This window comes from Calidris pugnax, unplaced genomic scaffold, assembly GCF_001431845.1.
Source record: "Calidris pugnax isolate Ruff unplaced genomic scaffold, ASM143184v1 scaffold68, whole genome shotgun sequence".
Taxonomy (NCBI): Eukaryota; Metazoa; Chordata; class Aves; order Charadriiformes; family Scolopacidae; genus Calidris; species Calidris pugnax.
The window spans coordinates 3185484-3209374 of NW_015090921.1; the positions used below are offsets into that span (position 1 = coordinate 3185484).

A 23891-nucleotide genomic window follows, 5' to 3' on the forward strand; every position below is an offset into this window, starting at 1 on the left:
TTTTCATGTTGAGGTGTTCCCCACATGCTTTTACCAGTTTGGTTTGTGTTTGTACTGGGAAGTATTTCTGGGAAGCAGAAAAACCTAAACCAAAAGAAACCTTGTCAAATTGAAAAAAAATTAATAATTTCATTCCTTTCATGCCATTCCTCCTTAATTACATTCAAAGTACTGCACTTAACTGTTTTTCCTGTTCTGTTTTGCCTGTTGTCATACACTTAATTCTCCATTCGTTAATTGCTTCATTGTTTAATTATTGTAGCTCTTCTTGCAAGTTTGTTTCTGTTAACCTAAGTACTAGGGTGAGAAGGTAGATACTGCATTTATTTAATACATAAGCTGCAGGAAAATGCTGTATGTGTTCTTCTCCTACTAGTTCAGTCTCTGTTCCCTATTTTGTGCAAGAGTAAAAATTCTAAAACGAGAAGACAGTGATGCATAAGGCGTTTCACGGTACAATATTCCCTTCCAAAAATTAATTGGTCTTGTGGTGCTGCAAATGGTAAAAGACACGGTACTGAAAATAAAGCAATCAAGAAGTCACATAAAGCAGAATGGCACAGCAGCTATTTTTGGTCATTTTCATTTATAATTCTAGCTATATTTTTAAATAAAATAAAAATTGATAAACGTCCTGCCCCGTTAAGAATGAAGAGATTAACACTATTTTCAGAACTTAGATAATTCACTTCTGAATGATTTCTAGCGACTTCAAGTGGTGTTTTTCTAGCAAAAATGAAAATCCCACATTCTTTTTCAAAGTACATATGTTCATGTGTGAACTGTGTATTTGTTTGAGAATCACACCTGTAGAAATTATTTTAAATAGTCTAAAATATAGTGAAGTGTAATAAGTTTACCAGTATTTTTAATGAGAAAAATGCTTTTTACATCACGCCAATGGTCTAGAACAAAATTTATCTGACAAAATGTCAAAGTAGATTTTTATGGAATGAAGATTTATTTAAATTCCATTTTACACAAGGTACCCTATGCTGTATTCAATAATTGTGTTAAAGATATTCTCCAGAGAAGGAGACTCCACCACCTCCCTGGGCAGCCTCTTCCAGTGCTCTGCCACCCTTAAGGTAAAGACGTTCCTCCTCATGTTTAGGTGGAACTTCTTATATTCAAGTTTGTGCCCGTTACCTCTTGTCCTATCGCTGGGCACCACTGAAAAAAGACTGGCCCCATCCTCCTGACACCCACCCTTGAAGTATTTGTGTGCATTGATCAGATCCCCCCTCAGTCATCTCTTCTCAAGACTAAAGTGCTCATCAGTATCGTAAGTGTATTGCTCAGTTTATCCCACAGGACCATCGTAGTAGAAGGAAGAGAAGCACTGAGTTCTCCTAACACACTCCTAACAACCCCTTTTAGATGTGCAGAAGTCATCCTGTATCTTTGTGCAGCTTTTGGCCATGTTTTCTGTGGGCTGAATGCAGCACGCGCTCTTTGGAATGGTTACTGGAGAGCTGGTAACACAGGCGTTGACTGGGGATGCTTAAGATACCTGGGTGTTTAAGAAAAGCTTAAAAAAATAATTAGGATTTTAAACTATAAAAGAAATAGTGCATGCTTCAGGAGTCATGCCCGGTAAAGCATTCAAGTATGAGGTGGAGGTGGTCTCCCAGTCCCATTGCTATGTTCCCATTCAGCACACAAGCACCCCTGACCCAAGAGAAGCTTTTCCATCTGAAAGATAGAGTTGCCAGTTTGATCACCTTCAAGAAGTAGGAAATTGGACCACATTTTTTTCCTGGAAAAAATTCTTTCTAGTTTAGTTGGTAAAAAGGTCTGGGTATGAATCAAGCACAGCCAGAAGTCCCATATTCCATAAAAATACAGGATAACCACAGAAATAGCTGTAAATATTTCTGTAGTCCTTTGATTAATCTTTTGATGGAATTAAATTCAAGTTGTTTTGTATGACGGGTTGTTGGTTTTTTTTCCTCACTGGTGTAGATTCTGCGTCATCAATTTCTATAATTGGATTTCACTATTTTAAATTTTAGATACTGTCTAAAAGCAGTAGATGAGTGTAGTTATTCTCCTTGCTTGTAATCTTTCCACTCTCAAATTCCACTCCCAAAATGCACCCTCTTTGGAGGTTAAAGACTGACTGTGGCCGGGCTCCTAAATCTTTTAGCTTCTTTCTGCCACGGAAGTTTTGGTATCTCTCTGTTTTGTGGAAAAGCAAGAGATATTTCACTTCTCTGTGGGTAGCGGCAGGGATAGGGCTGGTGAGGAGAGGGGAGAGAGGCTGGAAAGGAAGATTGCAGGGCAGTGAAATTCCCTCCATCCCACTCCCAAGTTGGAGCTGAGTAGAGGCAGCAGATAGGGCTGGCGAGGAGAGGGGAGGGAGGCTGGAAAGGAAGATTGCAGGGCAATGAAATTCCCTCCATCCCACTCCCAAGTTGGAGCTGATTTGAAATCAGGACTTTCTCTCGCCGTTTCAGTCTCAGGGGTTGGCAACTTTTATATCCCAGAGAAGGTGTCTTGGTCATTGGAGGGAACAGGTAGCAGAGGATCTGTAACAGCTGAGCAATTCACACCGCATCAGCTTTGGTTTTGTGACATAAAAGATACGCATTGCAAGGTTGTGTGGTGCTTCACTTTTCTCTCTCCCATTTTTAAAAGATTTTTATGTTTTAGTTTTTATAGATTTTTTTTGAAGTTTAAAAACAGACCTTCCTTTAGATATGTGTGCTTTTCTGAGTGTGTTTCCTGGATGAAGAAGAAAATATAACAAGGGATCTAGTATTTAAAAAGGTACTTGAATAACTACTTTGTTTTTGATTGATTGATTGATTGGTTAAAATTAGAATAATTCTTAGCTAAGCTTTAAGTTGCCCCGTCCCTGGAGGGGTTCAAGGCCAGGCTGGATGGGGCTTTGAGCAACCTGGTCTGGTGGGAGGTATCCCTGCCCATGGCAGGGGGGTTGGACCTCAATGATCTTTAAGGTCCCCTTCCAACCCAAACCTTTCTATGATTCTATGAAGTTTGTTCCAAGGACTTCCCTTATCTTACAGCAACATATTAATGATAGTTCCAAGGACCTCCCTTATCTTACAGCAACATATTAATGATAGTTTTTTATATGAGCGCTGAGAAGACACCTTTCAGCACAGATCTATGGCCAACAAGACACAGAGGCAGATTTTCTGCTTAGTCAAACCAAAATAATCTTCTAATGCTGCGTTAGGATCTGGCCCGTGGCATGAATGAGAAAATGATATCGCTGAATGTCAGAATATCGATTACGATTATTACCTTCAAGAAAGGGTCATATGAAATATCTGGGGTCTGTGAACTCGGTGGTGCGAAGGGTTCTGGGCGAGATGAGCAGGGAAGGTGTCAGGACAGCAAGAGTGATGAGATGATGCAGTATGCTTACTGCTCCACAGTCCGAGGGTAACCACTGCAGAGGGCTAGCGCTCCCTTTTTGGGTAGAATACAGTTTGGAAGAAAGGATGTGATTGTTAATGCCTTTCACATCCTGGGTGTAAAGAGAGAGACCGGCATTCATTCGGCTTTGAGAGGAATTCAGTAAACTTGAAAGGCAAATGCTTTTCATACGTTTGTAATGTTGCAGGGGAAGGAGCTATTTTGGGAATATGGGGAGGGTTAGAGCTTTCTGACGCGCAGAAAACTATTACGTTGTGTTTGTGATGAGGTGTTAATGATGGAGCTAATCTCGATGGAAAATTTCAAATTTGTCAGTAAGAATTTAATTAAATTAAATATCCTTAAATAAGAGTGGGAAGGGAAAATTGCAATGATTACATCTAAAGAATAAGGAATATTTCTTAAGAGTTCTGTGGTACTTTTAGATACCCTCAGTCTCACTGGCACTCAATCTCCAAGGCGCAGAGCTAGGACTTTATACCAGCCTGGCCAAACTTCAGTCATGCCCATCGTACATTCTGCAGCACACACCGCCTTCAGAATTGATGAAGAACAGCCAAGTGTCCGAAGAACGATTTAAAAATACATTTCTAATGAAGTATCGAGCCTGACAGTAGAGGAGAGTTTCTTTCCTGCTGCCTTCCTGTTTAATTCCCCAAGAAGAGGAGGAGCCGTGGAGGAGCCGGGAGGTGCCAGCTTGAGGATGAGACCATGCAGAGGAGGGTACTGCTGGAAATGGGCACAGATCTGCTCTTAGCTCCTGTGTAGGTGCAACCCTGAGGGTCTCGCCCGCTTGTGCTAATTAAGCTAAGTCATTTTGGAGTGTGGCATTCGGAGTCCCGCTTGCTCAGTACTGACAAACAGATAATCCCAGCAGCCTTGCGGATAGTGAAAGGATTTCTCCAGTTTCAGTGTGGTGTTTCTACTGACAGCTGGGAGAAGGAGCTTAAGAAACTGCGTAAGCAATTGGCATGCGCTGCGAACTTCAGTTTTACTCTCTGAATCTTAAAAGCATTAGATGCTCCTTCCAATTTAATATCTGCATAATGGATATGGCTGGCAGGATATGCTGCTGCCAGGCAGCTCTCAGCAGCCTCTAACTGGCTACCCTAGACTAGAGCAACGCTGTTTTTCCACTCAACGTTGTCCATCTTGTGCCAGATATGCTGAGCCTCAGTTTTTGCACAAGCCACTAATAAAAGTTGTGCTTTGGTCATGTTTTGTTTTTTTCCCTGGCTGTGCACGCCGCGGTGGGGGTCCGGGGGTGGACCAGGCAGCGTGTGAAAGTGATGTGACTCACCTCACTCCTGCTCCCCTCCTCGATGGCAGAGGAGTCCTCCAGCCTGCCTCTCCTTCTCCTCTCTCTCTCTTTTTAATTTTATTTTTTTTTAAATCCTTTCACTGATGTTCCTCCCACTGTAAAGAACAAGATGGAAATAAACTCTTGGGCCATTGATGCTGATTTCCACCAGTTAGGGCATCGGTAGAAGAGCACCATTACCACTGAATTTCTTACAGGCAGCTGTGGAAGACAAAAACTCCTTTCCTGTTCCTGCCTTTAGCCTCCTGTGCAGTATATGTTCAGTCCATATTTTTTTTTTGGCAGGTATTCCGTAGGCATGTTGCATTATTTCCTCTCCTCCTTTGCTCCGTTCTTCTCTCCTCCCCCCTCAGGTTACTCTCTGGAAATGTTTTTCCAGCCCTTGTATCTGCTCGCTGACACGGCAGTTTGGTTTGCATGTTAACGTGGTCGATCTTTTTCAGAAAAGCAATTTTAAATGATTGTTCTGTTATTACGTGTACGAATGAGCTGATAGACACAGGCCATTTAAAACTGTGTAAAATATCTGAATTAGAAAAATGCCTTTCTACCCTCCTTGTTCTCTCTCACGGTGGGAGCTGAACACCCATCCTCAGCTGGGGCTGGGGCTCCTGTGGAAGCCCAGCAGTGCTCCTTCTGTACACCTCTGAGTCACTGAATTCACTCTTCTGCAAAAAGCTCCATCGTGTCAGCTCACACATTTCAACCTCATGAAACAGGGGGGGGGGGTTGTTGACTGTGTATTTTATTTGACTTTATAGAGTTTCAGTTCTCAAAACTGCCAATTTGGAACCCCACGCCTTTTGTTATCCTCTTCTGGGCTGGAGGTACATATTCAGGGTGTGAGGGACAGCACATTTTTAATTCATCATAAGCAAGATGCTCAGAATCAGAAGTCTACAGTATGTCCACAAGAACTGTGCAGAGGATAGATACTTTGCTGGCTCAGAATTTCATAATCCTGCGTGAAAGAAATTTGAGGGGAAAAAAATGTTTCCCTTGCTTGTAAATAGCTGGATTTTGGGTTGTTTCTTTGTTCCATCTCTCTGTTTCATATTGTTTCTTAATACTAATGCTTCAAAGCAAAAATCTAAGCATATGATATAGTCAGAATTTCTTTTTTCCATGTAAGTGGAACCGCCTGGGGCAGCCCACTCTGTCAGCTCCACCTCTGGTAGAGGTTTCCTGACCATTTGTGTTTCTGCTGGAGCTTTCTCAGCTGAGCCCCTACCACCTCTGTTGACTTCATTGTCCTCTTCTGAAGCCAACCTTGTCATATTACTGCTTTGGAGTATGCGTGCTCTCTTGATCATGGGGGCTAAAGTATACATCTAAATCTTTTCAAAGCTGTCCTAACTCTGGGAGTGGTTGGAGTGTAGGAAAAAAATGTCTGTTTTCTATCATGCCTGCAAAAGGTAATAAAAAGTCTTATGGTGTTTTCACCCTTGTTCATACTAAAGTACAGTATGAACATAAGTTATAAGCCCTTATTTATTACCCGTGTTGTGACATGGTACCTTACCCTGCAGGTCACCTGCTCTGCTCTTAAATCTGTTGAGTTACAGTCTAAAGATACACAAAGGCTACCAGGAGAAGTTGTTTCTTTTTTAAATAATTTCAGACTTTCATGGAAGCTACAATGTAATAGGAAGTCTTTAAGCTAGGAGAAATAAATCTGTGCAGTTTTCTTCCCACATAGGTAGCCGGATCTGATTTTTTTTCAGGTGGCAATAATATTGGGCAGAACGACCCCATATCCATGCCCTTCCTATTCCCTACTTTGTGCTCAAACTGACTTTCACTCCACTCAGTTTTGATGCCTGGTACAAAATGGCATCCCCATTGCCTTGAAGTCAGCCCTCGGGCTTCAACTGAAAGTTCTTTCTCAGCACTGTGTAAGAACAATGCGTGTTTGAAGGAGTCAAAAACTTTGGAATCTGAATGCTACCAAGTCTCAAGTGAATTTGCTCCGACAGTGACTTGTGAATAGGCTGAATTTGGATGGGTGGGTTTCTGCAAGGACAGCAAGGTCACCCTGCTGGGCAGCAGCACTCATCTGTGGTCTGGTTTGATACTCTGCCCATTAAATAACACCAATATTTAAAATGCCAAAAAGAGAAGTCCCGCTAAGCTTCTGAGCAGTTCTTTATTTACATTAAATAAACATGACTTAAGGTGTTACTATCTTCTCTAATGTGTCCAGCTAAATAACTGTCATCATTTCTGTTTATGTTTTTTTTTATCTGGTAGAAAAGAGTGGTGGAACAGCTTCGAAAGAATTTGATAGTGAAGCAGGAACAGCCGGACAGTAAGTTTCAAATACAGCCATTGGCACAGTCAGAAAACAAACTACAGACACCACAGCCCCAACCACTACAGCAGCTACAGCAACACCACCATCAACAGCAGCAGCAATCTACTGCACCCTCTCCAAACGTGATCGGATCACAGGTAAAAATTTCTACAATAATTCTTTTCCTTGCTGAAGGTGAAGTTCACTGAAAAACAAAACAAAACAAAACAAACCCACAAAGAAAGGTACAGAGAGAAAATGACAAACTTTCACTTACACCCATTAGAGTAGCAGTATGATTGTCTCCTTTTATGCATATCCACGTATGAGTTGTGTGGGTTTTTTCTGCTGAGTCAAAAAAACCCAACCCTCCTAGTGTTTAAAAGTCAGATCATAACCTCATGCAAACAAAGAATGGCAGTATCACCTTTCTTAAAAATAAATGAAAGTTTAGCAAATGAACCTGTCTTTTCCATAGGTGCATGAGTGATTGTCTGTCCATACTCAGTAGGTATACAAAGAAACAGTAAAGATGTTATATGCACTGTATAAGGTATATGATTAAAATTTTTTAAAGATTTAACAGAGTGCTTGCTTTATCTGTGAGCAAAATGTAAGAGAACAGTTCCCGCTTCTTTTTGCTTGGTTCTTTTCAAACAGAGGTAACTTGTATCAAATCATACTTACCTGAATCTTCAAGGATTAGTCTAAAAGTACAAAATAGTAATTGCTAAATTTGAATTTTAGAAAGTAGTGTCTTTCTTGGGAAGGTACAGTATAGGATTAGAGACATAATCCCAGAACTCACCAGGGAAAGTGGTCTGCTATTACTGAGAGGGGAATTCCAAGCTGCTTCAAAGTCTCTCCTGTTCAAATATTTAGAATCCCCAAAGTATGCTAATGAAACAGCAAAAATGTAAAAATAAGTGTACTTGACGTCTTTTTCCCCACTGATGCAATCCCAGCAGCCCATGTTTACTGGGATAGGCAGATGGCAGAATTCACCCATGAAGTTTATTTTATACACATTGTAGTGAATCATAACCATAGCTTTGACCGACTGTGATTCTTGTCTTCCCTTTTCCTGGAAGTGGAGGGGGGAGAAGTGGTTGGGCTGTTAATTTTCTCGTTAACTCAACAGGTTGTTTTGGGTGCTCTCTAAAAGTGTATTTAAGAGACTTAGATAATAATATTTTTTATAAGAGAATATTGAAGTAATGAAGCAACCCTAACTAAGGAAAAGGCATTTTTGGTGAGCAACATCTTTATCAAAGCTAAAACAGAACAAAGAAGTAAATACTATTTTGTCCTAAAATATTTACAGGCAAACAATGGATCACTGTTTGCTGTATCACTGCTCTCTGTTTTTCAGTCAGGAAACATGACTGTGTTTCTCCTAATTCCACACTTTGCATTCATGCATTAACTTCCAGGTCATCTCCTGGGTTGTAAAAATTGAGGTTTTGTTCAAAGTTAAAGAGCCCTCTAGTGAAACAGTCAAAAAACTGCGACACCCTTCTGACTATCAGTGAAACAGTTGCACTTGGAAAGTCATTATGAACTAAAAGGCAGGTCATCCTCTCATTTGAATAAAAAAGCCAGTATTTATCCTTAAGACTTTTCAATTTTTGTTTATGTTGGTGTAATTATGAAGTAACCTCACTTGCTTCTGTTCCACATTTTGCGTCTAAGATTGTGGCTCTCTCCTGTTCCCCACCAATCTCTTTCAGCAAAGTCAAACATTTTGTCTCTCTTGAAAGTTTTTTTTTTACTTTTGTAAATAATACATCTTTCAAGGCAATGTCATTAAAGAGAATGCTTTCAATAGTTATTTTCAGAGTAAGTGAATTTAGGAGTCAAAGTATATATGCTGCCTTAATAGCGACATTTTAATATATTTAATATAGTCCAGCAAGAAGGGCTTTTTAAATTTTTTGTAAAGCAGCAAGCCTGCTAAAATTTCATATAATTGCAATGTTATTATGTGAAATAATGCAGACTTACGATGAATGCCACTTCAGCAGGAATTCACGCCTTGAAGACTTTTTAGAAAAACCAAGGTAATGGATGCTCAGCGAAGTAACAAGGATATTCAAGCTCCGTGATCTGCTGACTGAAACTACGCTCTTAGTACTTACAGACTTCCTAGAACCCCTTGAAAGAGTCACAGTCTTGTATTACATGATTGATTACACTTTTCTTTAAAATGTTTATGGATGAATGTGATGCTCGTGAAAGTGATACCACGTTCCATCTCATTGGAAAAGCTTGAATAATGTTACTGCATTAGGGGAATGGAGCCTCTTGCTTTGGAGAAGGTGCAGCAGAGGTCAATAAGAAGCTCTTGAATCTCAGATAAAAAGTTAAGGGAATTGTTCGCGTTGCAACAAGGAAAAGTTAATTATGTCTGGGTTTTGTATAAATGTTTAAAATTGAAGCATGAATTATCCTCTGATTTGGCATTATACAGTGCTGGAATTTTTTTGCATACTTGTGTGTAATTAATAGGGTATACAGTTTAAGCATTATGAAATTAGAGGTGTGAAAGTAAACTGCGTTTCTAAAGTAATTAAAGTTTAAGCATTATGGAATTAGAGGTGTGAAAGTAAACTGCGTTTCTGTTTAAGGAAATAAATTGGTCAAAATACTGAAGAACCCAACTGGAAATATATTATTTTATTAGAAAGAAGAGAAAGGTCTTGTGTGATTAAAATCAAGCAGCCTTAATCAGGCACGTTCAGAAAAAAGACTGTGGGATCCCTGCTTGTCCATTTTTTCCTGTTGTAGAGCCGAGCGCTGACATCAGGAGGGAATGGTGGCTGTTTTGAAGATGCAGTGCCACTGGTACAACAGATTTTTTTTACTCTAAAAAGAAAAGAAATAAGCTAACTTTCCATTCTGTTGAGTGTCACTTGTCATGAGTTTTCTGTGCACATTGTGTTCTGGTTTTATATGGAGACTCTCTTGCCTTGTTGCTTTTTGAATGAGATTCGTAATTGTCCGTTTCCCTTAACATCTTAGAAGAGAGTACATTTTAAAACAAAACTATAAAATCATAGTTGTTTTAACTTTGGAATTTGTGGGCATAGTGTATTCAGGCATTTCAGATAAATGTTGGCATTAAGTGATTCAAAAGTGATTTTTCTTTAAAAAACAGACCAAGAGCAATCATGGCATCACATACATGTTCCAAAATCAACCCATTCCACAGCAGTTAATTTAATTGTCTGCAGCTGGACAGACTAACAGCCAGCTCTTACAACTCCAGGATAGTCCTACTGTTGCTCTTAGGACAGAAAGTTGAGGGCTAAATAACTGTATCTATGGCTAAAACTGAAATTTGGGATACTCAAAATCAAAATACATTTTTGTTCTTAAAGAAACCAATTTATGAATGTTTTTTCCCCTCTTCCTCTGATTGTGAGGATCTCTGTAAATAAAGTTTCCGTTTGAAAATTTCAGTGTTAATTGGCGAGAAGCTGGTTTGCTAGTGTGTTTCTTAAACCTCCACCTTATAGGTTTGATTTTGAAAGTACATGTTTAGAAGTAGTATGAAGCCAAAAGATCCAAAAATGCCTATGCCACTACTAACATTTGATTGTCGCTTTCTTGGGAATTTGTTTTGAATCGATCTGTAATGCTGCAGATGATTAAAATAGGCCCAACAGGTGTCTCAAAAATGAGAATCCTTTCTCGATATTCAGTTTTCAGAGGCGTAAGATAATGTGCTTGCTGAACAGTAGGTAGGTAGACCCAGAGCTGCCTTTTTTCTTTCTCTTACTGTCTATTGTTTCTGACTAACCAGCCCACGTCCTAGCTAGTCAGTTTTCAGAGGTGTAAGATAATGTGCTTGCTGAACAGTAGGTAGGTAGACCCAGAGCTGCCTTTTTTCTTTCTCTTTACTGTCTATTGTTTCTGACTAACCAGCCCACGTCCTGTCTGATGCAAAGTGTCTCTGTCTCTTACAGTGTATTTTCTGTTTCCCTTAGAAAACTGTAACTACAGCTTCTATGATCACCACTAAGACACTACCTCTCGTCTTGAAAGCAGCAACTGCGACCATGCCTGCCTCTGTGGTGGGTCAGAGACCTACCATTGCCATGGTTACTGCTATCAACAACAATCAGAAAGCAGTCCTCAGCACTGATGCGCAGAGTGCACCAGTCAACCTCCAGACGACAAATGTATGCCACTACTAAGACTTGATTGTTGTTTTCTTGGGAATTTGTTTTTAATCGATCTGTAATGCTGCAGATGATTAAAATAGACCCAACAGGTGTCTCAAAAATGAGAATCCTTTCTAGCTAGTCAGTTTTCAGAGGTGTAAGATAATGTGCTTGCTGAACAGTAGGTAGGTAGACCCAGAGCTGCCTTTTTTCTTTCTCTTTACTGTCTATTGTTTCTGACTAACCAGCCCACGTCCTGTCTGATGCAAAGTGTCTCTGTCTCTTACAGTGTATTTTCTGTTTCCCTTAGAAAACTGTAACTACAGCTTCTATGATCACCACTAAGACACTACCTCTCGTCTTGAAAGCAGCAACTGCGACCATGCCTGCCTCTGTGGTGGGTCAGAGACCTACCATTGCCATGGTTACTGCTATCAACAACAATCAGAAAGCAGTCCTCAGCACTGATGCGCAGAGTGCACCAGTCAACCTCCAGACGACAAATAAGGTCACTGGGCCAGGAGCTGAGGCAGTCCAAATAGTGGCAAAAAACACAGTAACTTTGGTAAGCGTTTCACCTGGTTGCCCTGCAGAGTTGTGGGGGTTTAGTTTCCGAGAGGGCTGTTGGGAAGAAAATAAGGAAACGGTCAGGTTTTCGCACAGAAAGGAGGATAGGAGGGACATGTTGTGGGTCTTCACTAGTTGACATTGTTAAAATAATAATCTAAGAGAAAAGCATTTACTGTCTACATGGGTTGTTATTACTGTTTTCACTTACAGAATTGAGTACTATCATCACCTCTGTGTAAAGTTTCCCCTGTTAGTAATTGTTAGTCCTGGGGAAGTAATGATTGTTTCGCCCCTACCTAATCTTTGTGGCTGTGTTCTGCAGAATTCCTACTCTTTCCTTTGATAAAGGAGACGTCAGACTTTCTTCATTTGCTCAGTTTGGGTTTTCCTCTTAGAGTCAATCTCTCTCCTTCCCTTTGCATGATAAAGTCTCTGGTGTTTGACACATCACTTAACTTTGCCCACGTCCATGTCTTCACTCACTACTTTTTCATACACGTACACAGATCCTGTTTCTTCAAGCATATATTTTGGAAAGTGCTTTGATTACATCACACAGTCTTTACCAGAATAGTTAGCCACCTAGAAATAAAAGAAGCAACACTTTAGAATTGCATTATATAGGCTTCTTGGTCAGGAAACCAGGCATTGTATAGCATCGTGACAGGGAAATTTTACTTCTGGAGTAAAGGCTAAGGCTGCACTAAACATAAATCCGACTTATCTTTATTATTTTAATAATGCAAATGGGAGTAATTTTATTTCCTAATGAGGTATATGTTTGCAATCAGAATAGAGAAGGGTATTTGAGTGGAGTTTTTCTCCTGTTCTCATCTCATCCCTTCCACCCTCATCTGTCCTTTTTGTCTGTGCTTCATTTCTTTACTGAATAACTCACTTAGATTTGGAGAGGTGTTTCTGTTTTAATAGTAGTCCATGTTTTATGTTTCTGTAGCAAGTTTCATCAAAAATCTCAAAATATTTTCCCAAGCATTAATTAATCAGTACAAGACCTTTTTGAAGTCAGTTGCAGTCTTAGGTGGGTGGAGAGAAATACAGAGGGGTGGAAACTCACATGGACATTAATTTCAGAGGGGACTCAGGGTAACCTATTCAGAGGTTAATCATGTGGCAGCCCAATCCCACTGATTTTTAACTATTAAAACAAATAGGAGTTTTCATTGTCTTCAGATGAAATGGTTTTAGATTGCAGAGCACAGTAGTTGGTACAGTCAAACTAAAAGGAAAGATACCTTCAGTTTGTGAAGCAAGGTGTGTAGGAACTGGAAAGTAAGATTAGGTCTGTCTTCAATACATCTCTAATGAGGAACCTGTTGCTGTGAAAGATTATTTACAGAGTGGAAAACCGGGGACAGCAGGTCTGAAAATACATTCAGGATGTTGATTTTGGTGAACAGCTTCCAAGTTATTTTCCTCTTACTGAACTCTTAACCTTCTCATAGCAGGTTCAGGCTACGCCTCAGCCCATAAAAGTGCCGCAGTTCATCCCTCCTCCCAGACTTACTCCTCGTCCAAATTTTCTTCCACAGGTGAGTGTTACAGAGAACAAGCAATGGGAGAAGGAACTTAATTATAGTATAGATTGGAGGTACTTCCTATTAACATCATTTTTGTCAGTCTTTATTGATGACCTGGTGGAGGACACAGTTTGTCCTCAATCCACCTTGGTTTGTGGATGATGCCACGTGTAAGGGTGCAGTCAATGGTCTTGAGGGCAGTGCTGACATTGAGAGGGCCCTAGGCAGGACAGAGGAATGGGCCAGCAGGGATCTCTTGAGCTTCAGCACAGAAAAAGGCAGAGTCTTGCACCTGGAATGGACTAAGCCTCTGCATAGGTACAGACTGGGGAGGTGCAGTGTCCAGTTTTGCCCGCCCTGGTACCAGAAGGAAGTTGATAAATTTGAATGAATCCAGGGGAGAAAGGCCACTAAGATAGCTGGGGGACAGGAATATATGACCTGGCAGGGGACACAGAGGGATCTGGGCTTCTTCAGATTGGAGAAGAGGGTCTGGGGGCACCCTGAGAACAGCCTTTATTTCCAGTGTCAATAAGGAAATTAACAAGAAGATGGAGACAGGGGTTTGGCAGGAGAATTACAGACAATGATCATAAACTGGAACGGGGAAGGTTTAGACTGCGTATAAGGAAACAATTCTCTCTTTAAGGACAATTAGGAGTGGAAGAGGCTTCCCAGAGATGTTGTGGAAGCTCCATCCTTGGAGTTCTACAAGACCTGTATGTACAAAAGCCCTTAGGAGCATGGTCTGCATTTAGTGTTGGCTCTGCTCTGAGCAGGAGGTCAAATTAAGAGATCTACTGAGCTGCCTTCCAACCTGCAGGAGTCTGTGATGATGAAATCTGCATATGATGATCATGTTTGATCCTATTTGCATCAATAAGGCACTTGGCAATAAACATGCAATGTCAGTATCTGTGCATCCAAATACCATTTCAGGGGCAGTGATTGCCTATGCAAATTTTATGGATGGGTATTATGCAAGTATGTTTGAAAATGTGGCTTTTTCTTCTCACAGCGTACTTAGGGCACTATGCTAAAAATTACATTCTAGGAAAAAATCGAGCAGCCTTCTGCAGATTACACAGGCTGCATTGAAAGACTTAGTAAAAAGTTCATCTGAAATACTAATATACAAATCTCTCTTTTTTTTTTTTTCTTTCTTTTTTTATTCTGTAGGTTCGACCTAAACCAGTCGCCCAAAATAACATTCCTATTGCCCCAGCACCTCCTCCAATGCTTGCAGCTCCTCAGCTTATTCAGAGGCCTGTGATGTTGACAACAAAGTTCACACCCACCTCTTTACCCAACTCTCAGAACTCCATACACCCTGTTCGCGTCGTTAACGGGCAGACAGCAACCATAGCCAAAACTTTCCCTATGGCACAGCTCACCAGCATCGTGATAGCAGCACCGGGTACCAGGCTGGCTGGACCTCAGACTGTACAGATCAGCAAACCAAACATTGAAAAACAGGTACAGATCAGAAAGCCTACTGGGTTTATTGCTTTTCTGGGATGGTTTGGAGAGGATGACAACCATTTGGAGAGGTGTTTCTGTTTTAATAGTAGTCCATGTTTTATGTTTCTGTAGCAAGTTTCATCAAAAATCTCAAAATATTTTCCCAAGCATTAATTAATCAGTACAAGACCTTTTTGAAGTCAGTTGCAGTCTTAGGTGGGTGGAGAGAAATACAGAGGGGTGGAAACTCACATGGACATTAATTTCAGAGGGGACTCAGGGTAACCTATTCAGAGGTTAATCATGTGGCAGCCCAATCCCACTGATTTTTAACTATTAAAACAAATAGGAGTTTTCATTGTCTTCAGATGAAATGGTTTTAGATTGCAGAGCACAGTAGTTGGTACAGTCAAACTAAAAGGAAAGATACCTTCAGTTTGTGAAGCAAGGTGTGTAGGAACTGGAAAGTAAGATTAGGTCTGTCTTCAATACATCTCTAATGAGGAACCTGTTGCTGTGAAAGATTATTTACAGAGTGGAAAACCGGGGACAGCAGGTCTGAAAATACATTCAGGATGTTGATTTTGGTGAACAGCTTCCAAGTTATTTTCCTCTTACTGAACTCTTAACCTTCTCATAGCAGGTTCAGGCTACGCCTCAGCCCATAAAAGTGCCGCAGTTCATCCCTCCTCCCAGACTTACTCCTCGTCCAAATTTTCTTCCACAGGTGAGTGTTACAGAGAACAAGCAATGGGAGAAGGAACTTAATTATAGTATAGATTGGAGGTACTTCCTATTAACATCATTTTTGTCAGTCTTTATTGATGACCTGGTGGAGGACACAGTTTGTCCTCAATCCACCTTGGTTTGTGGATGATGCCACGTGTAAGGGTGCAGTCAATGGTCTTGAGGGCAGTGCTGACATTGAGAGGGCCCTAGGCAGGACAGAGGAATGGGCCAGCAGGGATCTCTTGAGCTTCAGCACAGAAAAAGGCAGAGTCTTGCACCTGGAATGGACTAAGCCTCTGCATAGGTACAGACTGGGGAGGTGCAGTGTCCAGTTTTGCCCGCCCTGGTACCAGAAGGAAGTTGATAAATTTGAATGAATCCAGGGGAGAAAGGCCACTAAGATAGCTGGGGGACAGGAATATATGACCTGGCAGGGGACACAGAGGGATCTGGGCTTCTTCAGATTGGAGAAGAGGGTCTGGGGGCACCCTGAGAACAGCCTTTATTTCCAGTGTCAATAAGGAAATTAACAAGAAGATGGAGACAGGGGTTTGGCAGGAGAATTACAGACAATGATCATAAACTGGAACGGGGAAGGTTTAGACTGCGTATAAGGAAACAATTCTCTCTTTAAGGACAATTAGGAGTGGAAGAGGCTTCCCAGAGATGTTGTGGAAGCTCCATCCTTGGAGTTCTACAAGACCTGTATGTACAAAAGCCCTTAGGAGCATGGTCTGCATTTAGTGTTGGCTCTGCTCTGAGCAGGAGGTCAAATTAAGAGATCTACTGAGCTGCCTTCCAACCTGCAGGAGTCTGTGATGATGAAATCTGCATATGATGATCATGTTTGATCCTATTTGCATCAATAAGGCACTTGGCAATAAACATGCAATGTCAGTATCTGTGCATCCAAATACCATTTCAGGGGCAGTGATTGCCTATGCAAATTTTATGGATGGGTATTATGCAAGTATGTTTGAAAATGTGGCTTTTTCTTCTCACAGCGTACTTAGGGCACTATGCTAAAAATTACATTCTAGGAAAAAATCGAGCAGCCTTCTGCAGATTACACAGGCTGCATTGAAAGACTTAGTAAAAAGTTCATCTGAAATACTAATATACAAATCTCTCTTTTTTTTTTTTTCTTTCTTTTTTTATTCTGTAGGTTCGACCTAAACCAGTCGCCCAAAATAACATTCCTATTGCCCCAGCACCTCCTCCAATGCTTGCAGCTCCTCAGCTTATTCAGAGGCCTGTGATGTTGACAACAAAGTTCACACCCACCTCTTTACCCAACTCTCAGAACTCCATACACCCTGTTCGCGTCGTTAACGGGCAGACAGCAACCATAGCCAAAACTTTCCCTATGGCACAGCTCACCAGCATCGTGATAGCAGCACCGGGTACCAGGCTGGCTGGACCTCAGACTGTACAGATCAGCAAACCAAACATTGAAAAACAGGTACAGATCAGAAAGCCTACTGGGTTTATTGCTTTTCTGGGATGGTTTGGAGAGGATGACAACCGTGGAGGAATTTGCAGTGGGTACTGGAAATACTCGTGTTCCAACAAAAGGACAAATTATGGAGTGACTTGCAACTCTTGGAGCAAAAGTTACCGTTTTCTTTAATATGGCCCGTTGGAATCTTTTTCTCATGCTTCAGTGTTTTTATGCTCCCCCTACTGTCTTAATTTCAGCAGTTTATAAGCCAGTTAGTAGCATCTTGGAGACCAAGTACAAACTGAAGTCCATGTTCGTATCAAGCCTTTAAGAAACACTGGAAAAATATTTTCTGTGTTTCTGTTTTTCAAAGAGTGGCTACGTGAAAGGCAAAAATTACCCAAAATCATAGCGGTATTTGATATGATAAGTGTATCCCATTTTGTCCTTGATCTTGCAGTCTTCTGATTGGAGGCCAAGCAGTCTCGCTGAGCTTCTGAAGACTGATAGTTCCCTGTGACTAAATTGGATTGATTGAATGGAAAGGAGACCCTCAGAAACATAGAAGTCTAGATGTTTAGGTTTAAAGTCTCTCTTCAGAAAAGACTTCTATAAAATAAAACATGGCTTTAGTCAGTGTGTGTTGCAACTGAGAGTCCTTGCCATTCAGTTTAAGCAAAGCTATCTTCTGTTTCACTTCTAACTCCTTCGTATAGTATATGTTAGTATAATATTGTGTACTATATAATACATTATCTATAACATACAATATTTCTGTAATTTATATGACTAATTGTAGTGTATGTTTAATTTATAACCCTTTCATAGACTAATGTGCCTTGAAGTTACCTTCTGCTTTTGAAGTCACCTATGGAGACTGTGAAAACCATGTGCATGAAAGATATGCTCATGCTCAGTTCTGCTTATGAATTCTCATGCGTAGGTTCTTGCCTACCTCAGGGCTGTTCCACAAGTTGTTCAGCAATGCCTGCCCTTTTCGTAGGGTTTGAAGTCCTACTTCTACAATACTACACTTTTGATGCCTATTCCTTTTGATGTCAGCAATATTCGTTTGCTCTTTGAATAATTACTGGCAATTCAACTATTGAAGATCACGTAGAAGAATGGCGGTGGTTTAATAAATAATACATGGATTTTTCTGTATATTTTCTCCATATAATAAAGGGGAGATATTTCTGTAATTTATTTAAGCAATTGTAGTGTATGTTTAATTTATAACCCTTTCATAGACTAATGTGCCTTGAAGTTCCCTTCTGCTTTTGAAGTCACCTATGGAGACTGTGAAAACCATGTGCATGAAAGATATGCTCATGCTCAGTTCTGCTTATGAATTCTCATGCGTAGGTTCTTGCCTACCTCAGGGCTGTTCCACAAGTTGTTCAGCAATGCCTGCCCTTTTCGTAGGGTTTGAAGTCCTACTTCTACAATACTACACTTTTGATGCCTATTCCTTTTGATGTCAGCAATATTCGTTTGCTCTTTGAATAATTACTGGCAATTCAACTATTGAAGATCACGTAGAAGAATGGCGGTGGTTTAATAAATAATACATGGATTTTTCTGTATATTTTCTCCATATAATAAAGGGGAAAAGCTTGTCTCTCTGTAGCTCACCTCACTCCGTTTGTAGCCTCAGCAGCTATGCCACGGGCTGCAGATTGTTGTGCAGGGTTTATTGCAGAAGGATTATGATTTCAGAAAAGAAAAAAAAAGCTTCAGAAACATCTGAGATCATAGGAGTCAGAGAGACATTTTTTGAGCCATTCATAATTCTATGAAATATGAAGACTGAAGTGAAGAATTATGTGCCACGCAGAATAGTTTCTACATGGAAGTCTTCCATGGGATGCTTTTTCTTAAAGTGACTGTTAGTGTTCCTACACTGTCTAGTGTTTTCTCTAATGGAGTTAACTCTTAAGATGACTTTTATTGTTTGTGCAGCTGCGTGGGTTAATGGAATAGTGGTAAAGCTGTTTCATCCTTTGTTAAAGGAAAACACTTTTTTTAACATTCATCTCCCATCAGATTCCTCAATGAAGTCTTTGTTAGTATACTGCCAGCCTTAAACTTTTTCTCCTGTGTCTGCAAAAGTATTTGTTTTGCTTTAGTAGTCGAAGTGAAAAAAAGTAATTTTTAATACTGAATGAGAGAAATACGGTTTCTTTTCAGACTATTAAACCACACGTGGTGAAGTGAAAAAGGTAATTTTTATCACTGAATGAGAGAAATACTGTTTCTTTTCAGACTATTAAACCACACGTGGAAGCAGAAGAGAAGCAAACAGAAAGTCGTACAGTAACTCCACCTGCTGCACCGAAGCCAAAACGAGAAGAAAATCCACAGGTATCAGAACACACCCAGAGCTTTCTTTTAAGAAAAAAAAAGAAACACTCTATCCTTTAGAAAACATTTTTCCCCCTCTATTCCCTCAAGATTCCTTAACTTTAACATTCCATACATTCCTGTTGGACAGCAGTGGCTGATAAGGCTACAGAATAAGAAATCTAAATATATATAATGCATTTCATTTTTCAGTCCTGGAGTGTGTTTGACTCCTGAGTCTTTTGTGAATTACTTCCTTCAACCAGGAGGCTTAGATTACAGTGTTGATTTCCATTCCTTTGAGGTTTTAGACTTCTGGAGTTATTTTTAATGCTGGAGAAATGTCTTTATTTTGCTTTACAAAATATTTCTGCTCTGGTGAGCAGGATGGAAAGAGTTGCATTCACATTCTACCTGGGTATTATTCCAGTTTTGGGGGGAAAGAGGGGCCAGAATGGCTATTTCTTAAAGCCTTTCTGCCATGCAGAGCTTTGGAACTGATTACAGCTAAATGCTCTATTACATTTTTTTTTGTAGATGGATTCAGACTGGCCACTGTGTGAGCATTAGCTGTTGTCAGTACAAACTCTGATTTTTACATGTCTGTGCACTTCCTGCGTTAAAATTAGAATCCTTTAAGAAAACCATACCCCTTATCGAATGGCAAATGTAAACCAGAGTTGCTCTTTGTAGTTCAAAATATATGGAGAATGATCTTCAGCTAGCAATATTTTGCTGGCAATTGACCTGTCTTGGTATTTTTTAAGAGCCAGTCACATAGTTGGTTCAGTGCTGGACTGGAAGTAAAGAAACTGCTTTCTTTGTCCCAGCTCTGCCAACTCTGTGATCATGAGCAATTGGCATTTCCCTCTATCTCAGCCTAGGTTTCCATCTAGAAAATGGGACTATTGTACATCCTCTGCAAAGCAGTTTGACATATATGAATAAAAAGTGATTTATAGAAGCAAAGTATTAGTAATAACATTTTTGTTTATTAGTTACCTATCACCTGCCTGTTAAGGGCCTAAGTGACATAGCTCATCCTAACGGTTGGACTTACCATGATCTTTTTGTCTCCCCCCTCACAGAAACTTGCCTTCATGGTGTCTCTGGGACTAGTTACTCATGACCATCTGGAAGGTAGGAAAAATGTCTTAAATTGGTTCTTGAGGTCCCTCTTTCATGGCCATACTGAATTGGAAGAACAGGTCCAAAATATGTCTGTATTAAATATAGTATTTTCTTGTACAAAAGCACATTTGGGATGTCTGTACTCTTGATCTAACTTAGTTTGTTGTGCATACTTCTTTTTCCTCTTACTACCTTGAAACAAAGATCTCAGCTTATGCAGCTGAGATCAGTGATTGGGAAGAAAGTGTATGCTTTGATGGTAGGAAAGAAATGTGTGACAATCCCATTGCTTTCTGGACACCCCCTGTATCTGCAAAGTTACAGAAGGGGTAATTTCACTGTAACCCGCATCCAGATTTTTCATTTATTTCATGCTTTCATGGGACTGTAATCTGTAGTGAATTAATTAGTAGATTATAATAGGTTTTATAATATAAACTCATTAATCCTAGACAGTGCTCACAGGCTAATATTTCAATAGCTTGCATATTTCTGTAGGGTATTTATTTTAAGTTTTAACAAGGTTACTAGAGGCTTTTTGTTTTAGATCCCGGTTCCATTGATGATGAGTTTAAAATGTCTTCATAGTGGAGTACTTGGCGAGAAGATGGCAGTCAGTTCATTAATTAGTTGGGCACTGTCTTTGTATTCCTTGTCAGCTCTTAGTTTTCAACGTTACATTGATGATGAGTTTAAAATGTTGTGAAGTACTTGGTGAGAAGATGGCAGTCAGTTCATTAGTTAGTTGGGCACTGTGTTTGTATTCCTTGTCAGCTCTTAGTTTTCAAACCTTCAGAAATCACAAGTATAACAAAATTGCCTATATTCAGCGTGACTGCTGTTCTGTAGAAAGCATCACAGCTCTCATCACATGCAAACTGAGGAATTCTGAGGACTTTATGTAATTTCTGAGACCTGTTCTCTAACCTGAATGCTTTGTTTTACAAGAAATCCAAAGTAAGCGACAAGAGAGGAAAAGAAGAACAACAGCAAATCCAGTGTACAGCGGAGCCGTTTTTGAGCCTGAGGTATTAATATTTTTTTTTTTGCTGGGGGAAGCTCATATTTTCATTATGAATTTCTGTGTCTTTGTGCCACGTTAATACCTCCTAAGCTATCTCAGTTCTAACTAGACGGGTAAGCTATCACTTGTCATTTTAAAGGCCATTGCAACGATGTGGCCGTCGGATTTTTAAATAATAAACACATTGGGATGTTCTTCTAATACTTTTTCTGCCTTCTGCTATGTAAAGCTGATGTTAAATGGCAGTGTGTGTTAGTCTTACCGTGAGTTCAGCTTGTGCATCAGCCCGAAGCAGTCCAGATGTCAGAAGCAGTGTAAAGAAGCTAACTTTTCTGAAGCAGCGCTTTGGGAAACAGAGCAGCCAGTAATCTCACTTATTAAAACACTCAGCTGTTGCACGTAGTCGTTGCCAAAAATGTTCACCAACAAAAATTGTTCTGTTCTTCCCTGCAGCGCAAGAAGAACGCGGTCACGTACCTGAACAGCACAATGCATCCCGGGACACGTAAAAGAGGTGAGGTACACTTAGACCTGTCTCCCTGCTCTATCCCTCTTCCTCCATCGTGTCTTTGCAATCCCCTTTGTTGATACGAAGAGCAAAGGAAAGGAGGACTCTGCAGTACTTCATTTGTCCAGTAAATTTTCGTGGTAGACAAAGATCATGACTTCTAGGGATTAGCAAAATAGGTTTTATTAGGCAGCTCAAAGTTTCGTTTCAGTTTCACTCTCAAAAAAAAAATAAAAATACAATAGGAAAGTGAAAGGTGAGATGTTTGAACATCGTTTAGTGGTATAAAGCTGCTGTCAGGATCCTCTTGTTAATAACTAAATAGTATTGTTACTGTCAAGAGGAAGGTGGTTATGGAAAAAGTGTCTGTTCCCTGAATAGGAGAGGAAACTTAGCGTGACAAAAGCCTCATTCCCCACTGTGAGTAGAGCTGGGTCCTTCAAAAGAGTTTATCTCGGGCAAGAAAGGCTATCGTGCTCATACTGAGCACTTTTCTGCAACCAGAGCGCCACTTATCCTAAAAGGAGAGGTGATTTTTCATATAGGTATGTGGTATTATCCAGTAGAAATCCCTCTGTAGAACAGGTGAAATTTTAAGACTTAGATTATGGCGAAACAGATGGGTCAGAACAGCATAGGAGAGAACATGATACCATTTTTTGTGCTTGGCATCAGCCGCACACGTTCTTTCCCTGATTTTTGATGATTTTTTTCAGTCTTTAAAGACTTTTAATGCCTTCTCTACCCCTGAGTTTGCTGTCTAAAAAAAAAATTAATCGATGAGATTAAAAAAAACCACAGTCCTGCCTATCACTGACCAGTTCCATTATCTTTGGGGTTTGGCTACAAGGTCAAATATTCATTTGATATGTGCTCTCCTTGATACATGTCTTCAGTCCAGCAGGCAATGTGGCAAAGCTGACACCTCTGCAGCTATGCTGATTCTAAATAAACACACCTGCCTCTACTGCCATCTTCTAATAACATTAAACATATTTTTTAAAATTATATGATGGAGATTAGAGAGAGAGAGAGAGTTTTTTGCATTTACTTTGTGGATAAGTAAATGTTCCTTCTGCTAGTAATGATTTCTTAATTCTGTTTTATAACTCATTGTGAACAAGTACTGTATCAATGAAAACAATTGCATGCTTTTGTACTTGACACTCTCTTAGCCTGTTTTTGCACACTGACTGCTATTATACTTTCTTTTTTTTTTCCCCTCACACCCTGTTGTGAGCCTCTGCCTTGCATCAGCACCGAATTAGTAGCACACATTTTCAGTTGACAAAAGATTTGGATGTATACAGTTGTTTTGTGATGGAGTATAGCAATATATCAGGTGAAAAGCTTATGCAAGCATGTGCCCTTGAGAGCTCGAGTTTAATTCTAGATGGTGCTGAGCATGTCAGAAATTTCAGCCATGGACATCACTATCAGAAATCCGTTTCCAAGGACATTCTTAGTTCTGGAATATATCCAGACCTTAAATGTGAGGTTTTGCCTGTCAATAGCTATAGACTGACAATTTGTAAACATAAGATCTGGGGAATTATTTCTAGACCCTAACTCCCTTATGTTTACATATCCATAAATTATCGTGGAGAAGGGGGGGCAGAAATGATGGTTACATACTGTTTTTTTGCCTTCTTGCTTTGCATACTTAATTTAATGAAAATTGGTACCAAGACATTTTGCACTTCTGCAAGTCTAAAGGAGCGTATAGGAGTTGTGCATAATCAAACAGACTTGACTGAGAAAGTCTAAGAAAGAACACAGAATTTGAGGAGAGTTACAGAGGGAAGACCAGTGATAGGTTACAACTGGTAGTGCTGGTGCTATGGATCAGACAAAAGGACCTGTTCTTGAGGTAGCCTAATTTTAAAAAAAAACATACCAGTAGGGTAGAAAGTGCTGATCTGTGGGTGAGTGGGTTTAAAAAAAGGGGAAGAAGAGGT

General features: G+C 40.1%; 1 protein-coding gene across 1 annotated transcript in view; it reads left to right on the forward strand.

Moving 5' to 3' along the window:
• Nucleotides 1–23891, forward strand: part of PHF21A (PHD finger protein 21A) — a 148726-nt gene that overhangs the window by 112250 nt on the left and 12585 nt on the right. Inside the window, exons 6-13 of the mRNA XM_014950322.1 lie at nucleotides 6980–7180; nucleotides 11499–11753; nucleotides 13225–13308; nucleotides 14476–14772; nucleotides 19193–19291; nucleotides 20359–20410; nucleotides 21350–21429; nucleotides 21879–21939. Of these exons, the coding sequence (XP_014805808.1) occupies nucleotides 6980–7180; nucleotides 11499–11753; nucleotides 13225–13308; nucleotides 14476–14772; nucleotides 19193–19291; nucleotides 20359–20410; nucleotides 21350–21429; nucleotides 21879–21939 (1129 nt within the window). The remainder of the gene's footprint in view (nucleotides 1–6979; nucleotides 7181–11498; nucleotides 11754–13224; nucleotides 13309–14475; nucleotides 14773–19192; nucleotides 19292–20358; nucleotides 20411–21349; nucleotides 21430–21878; nucleotides 21940–23891) is intronic.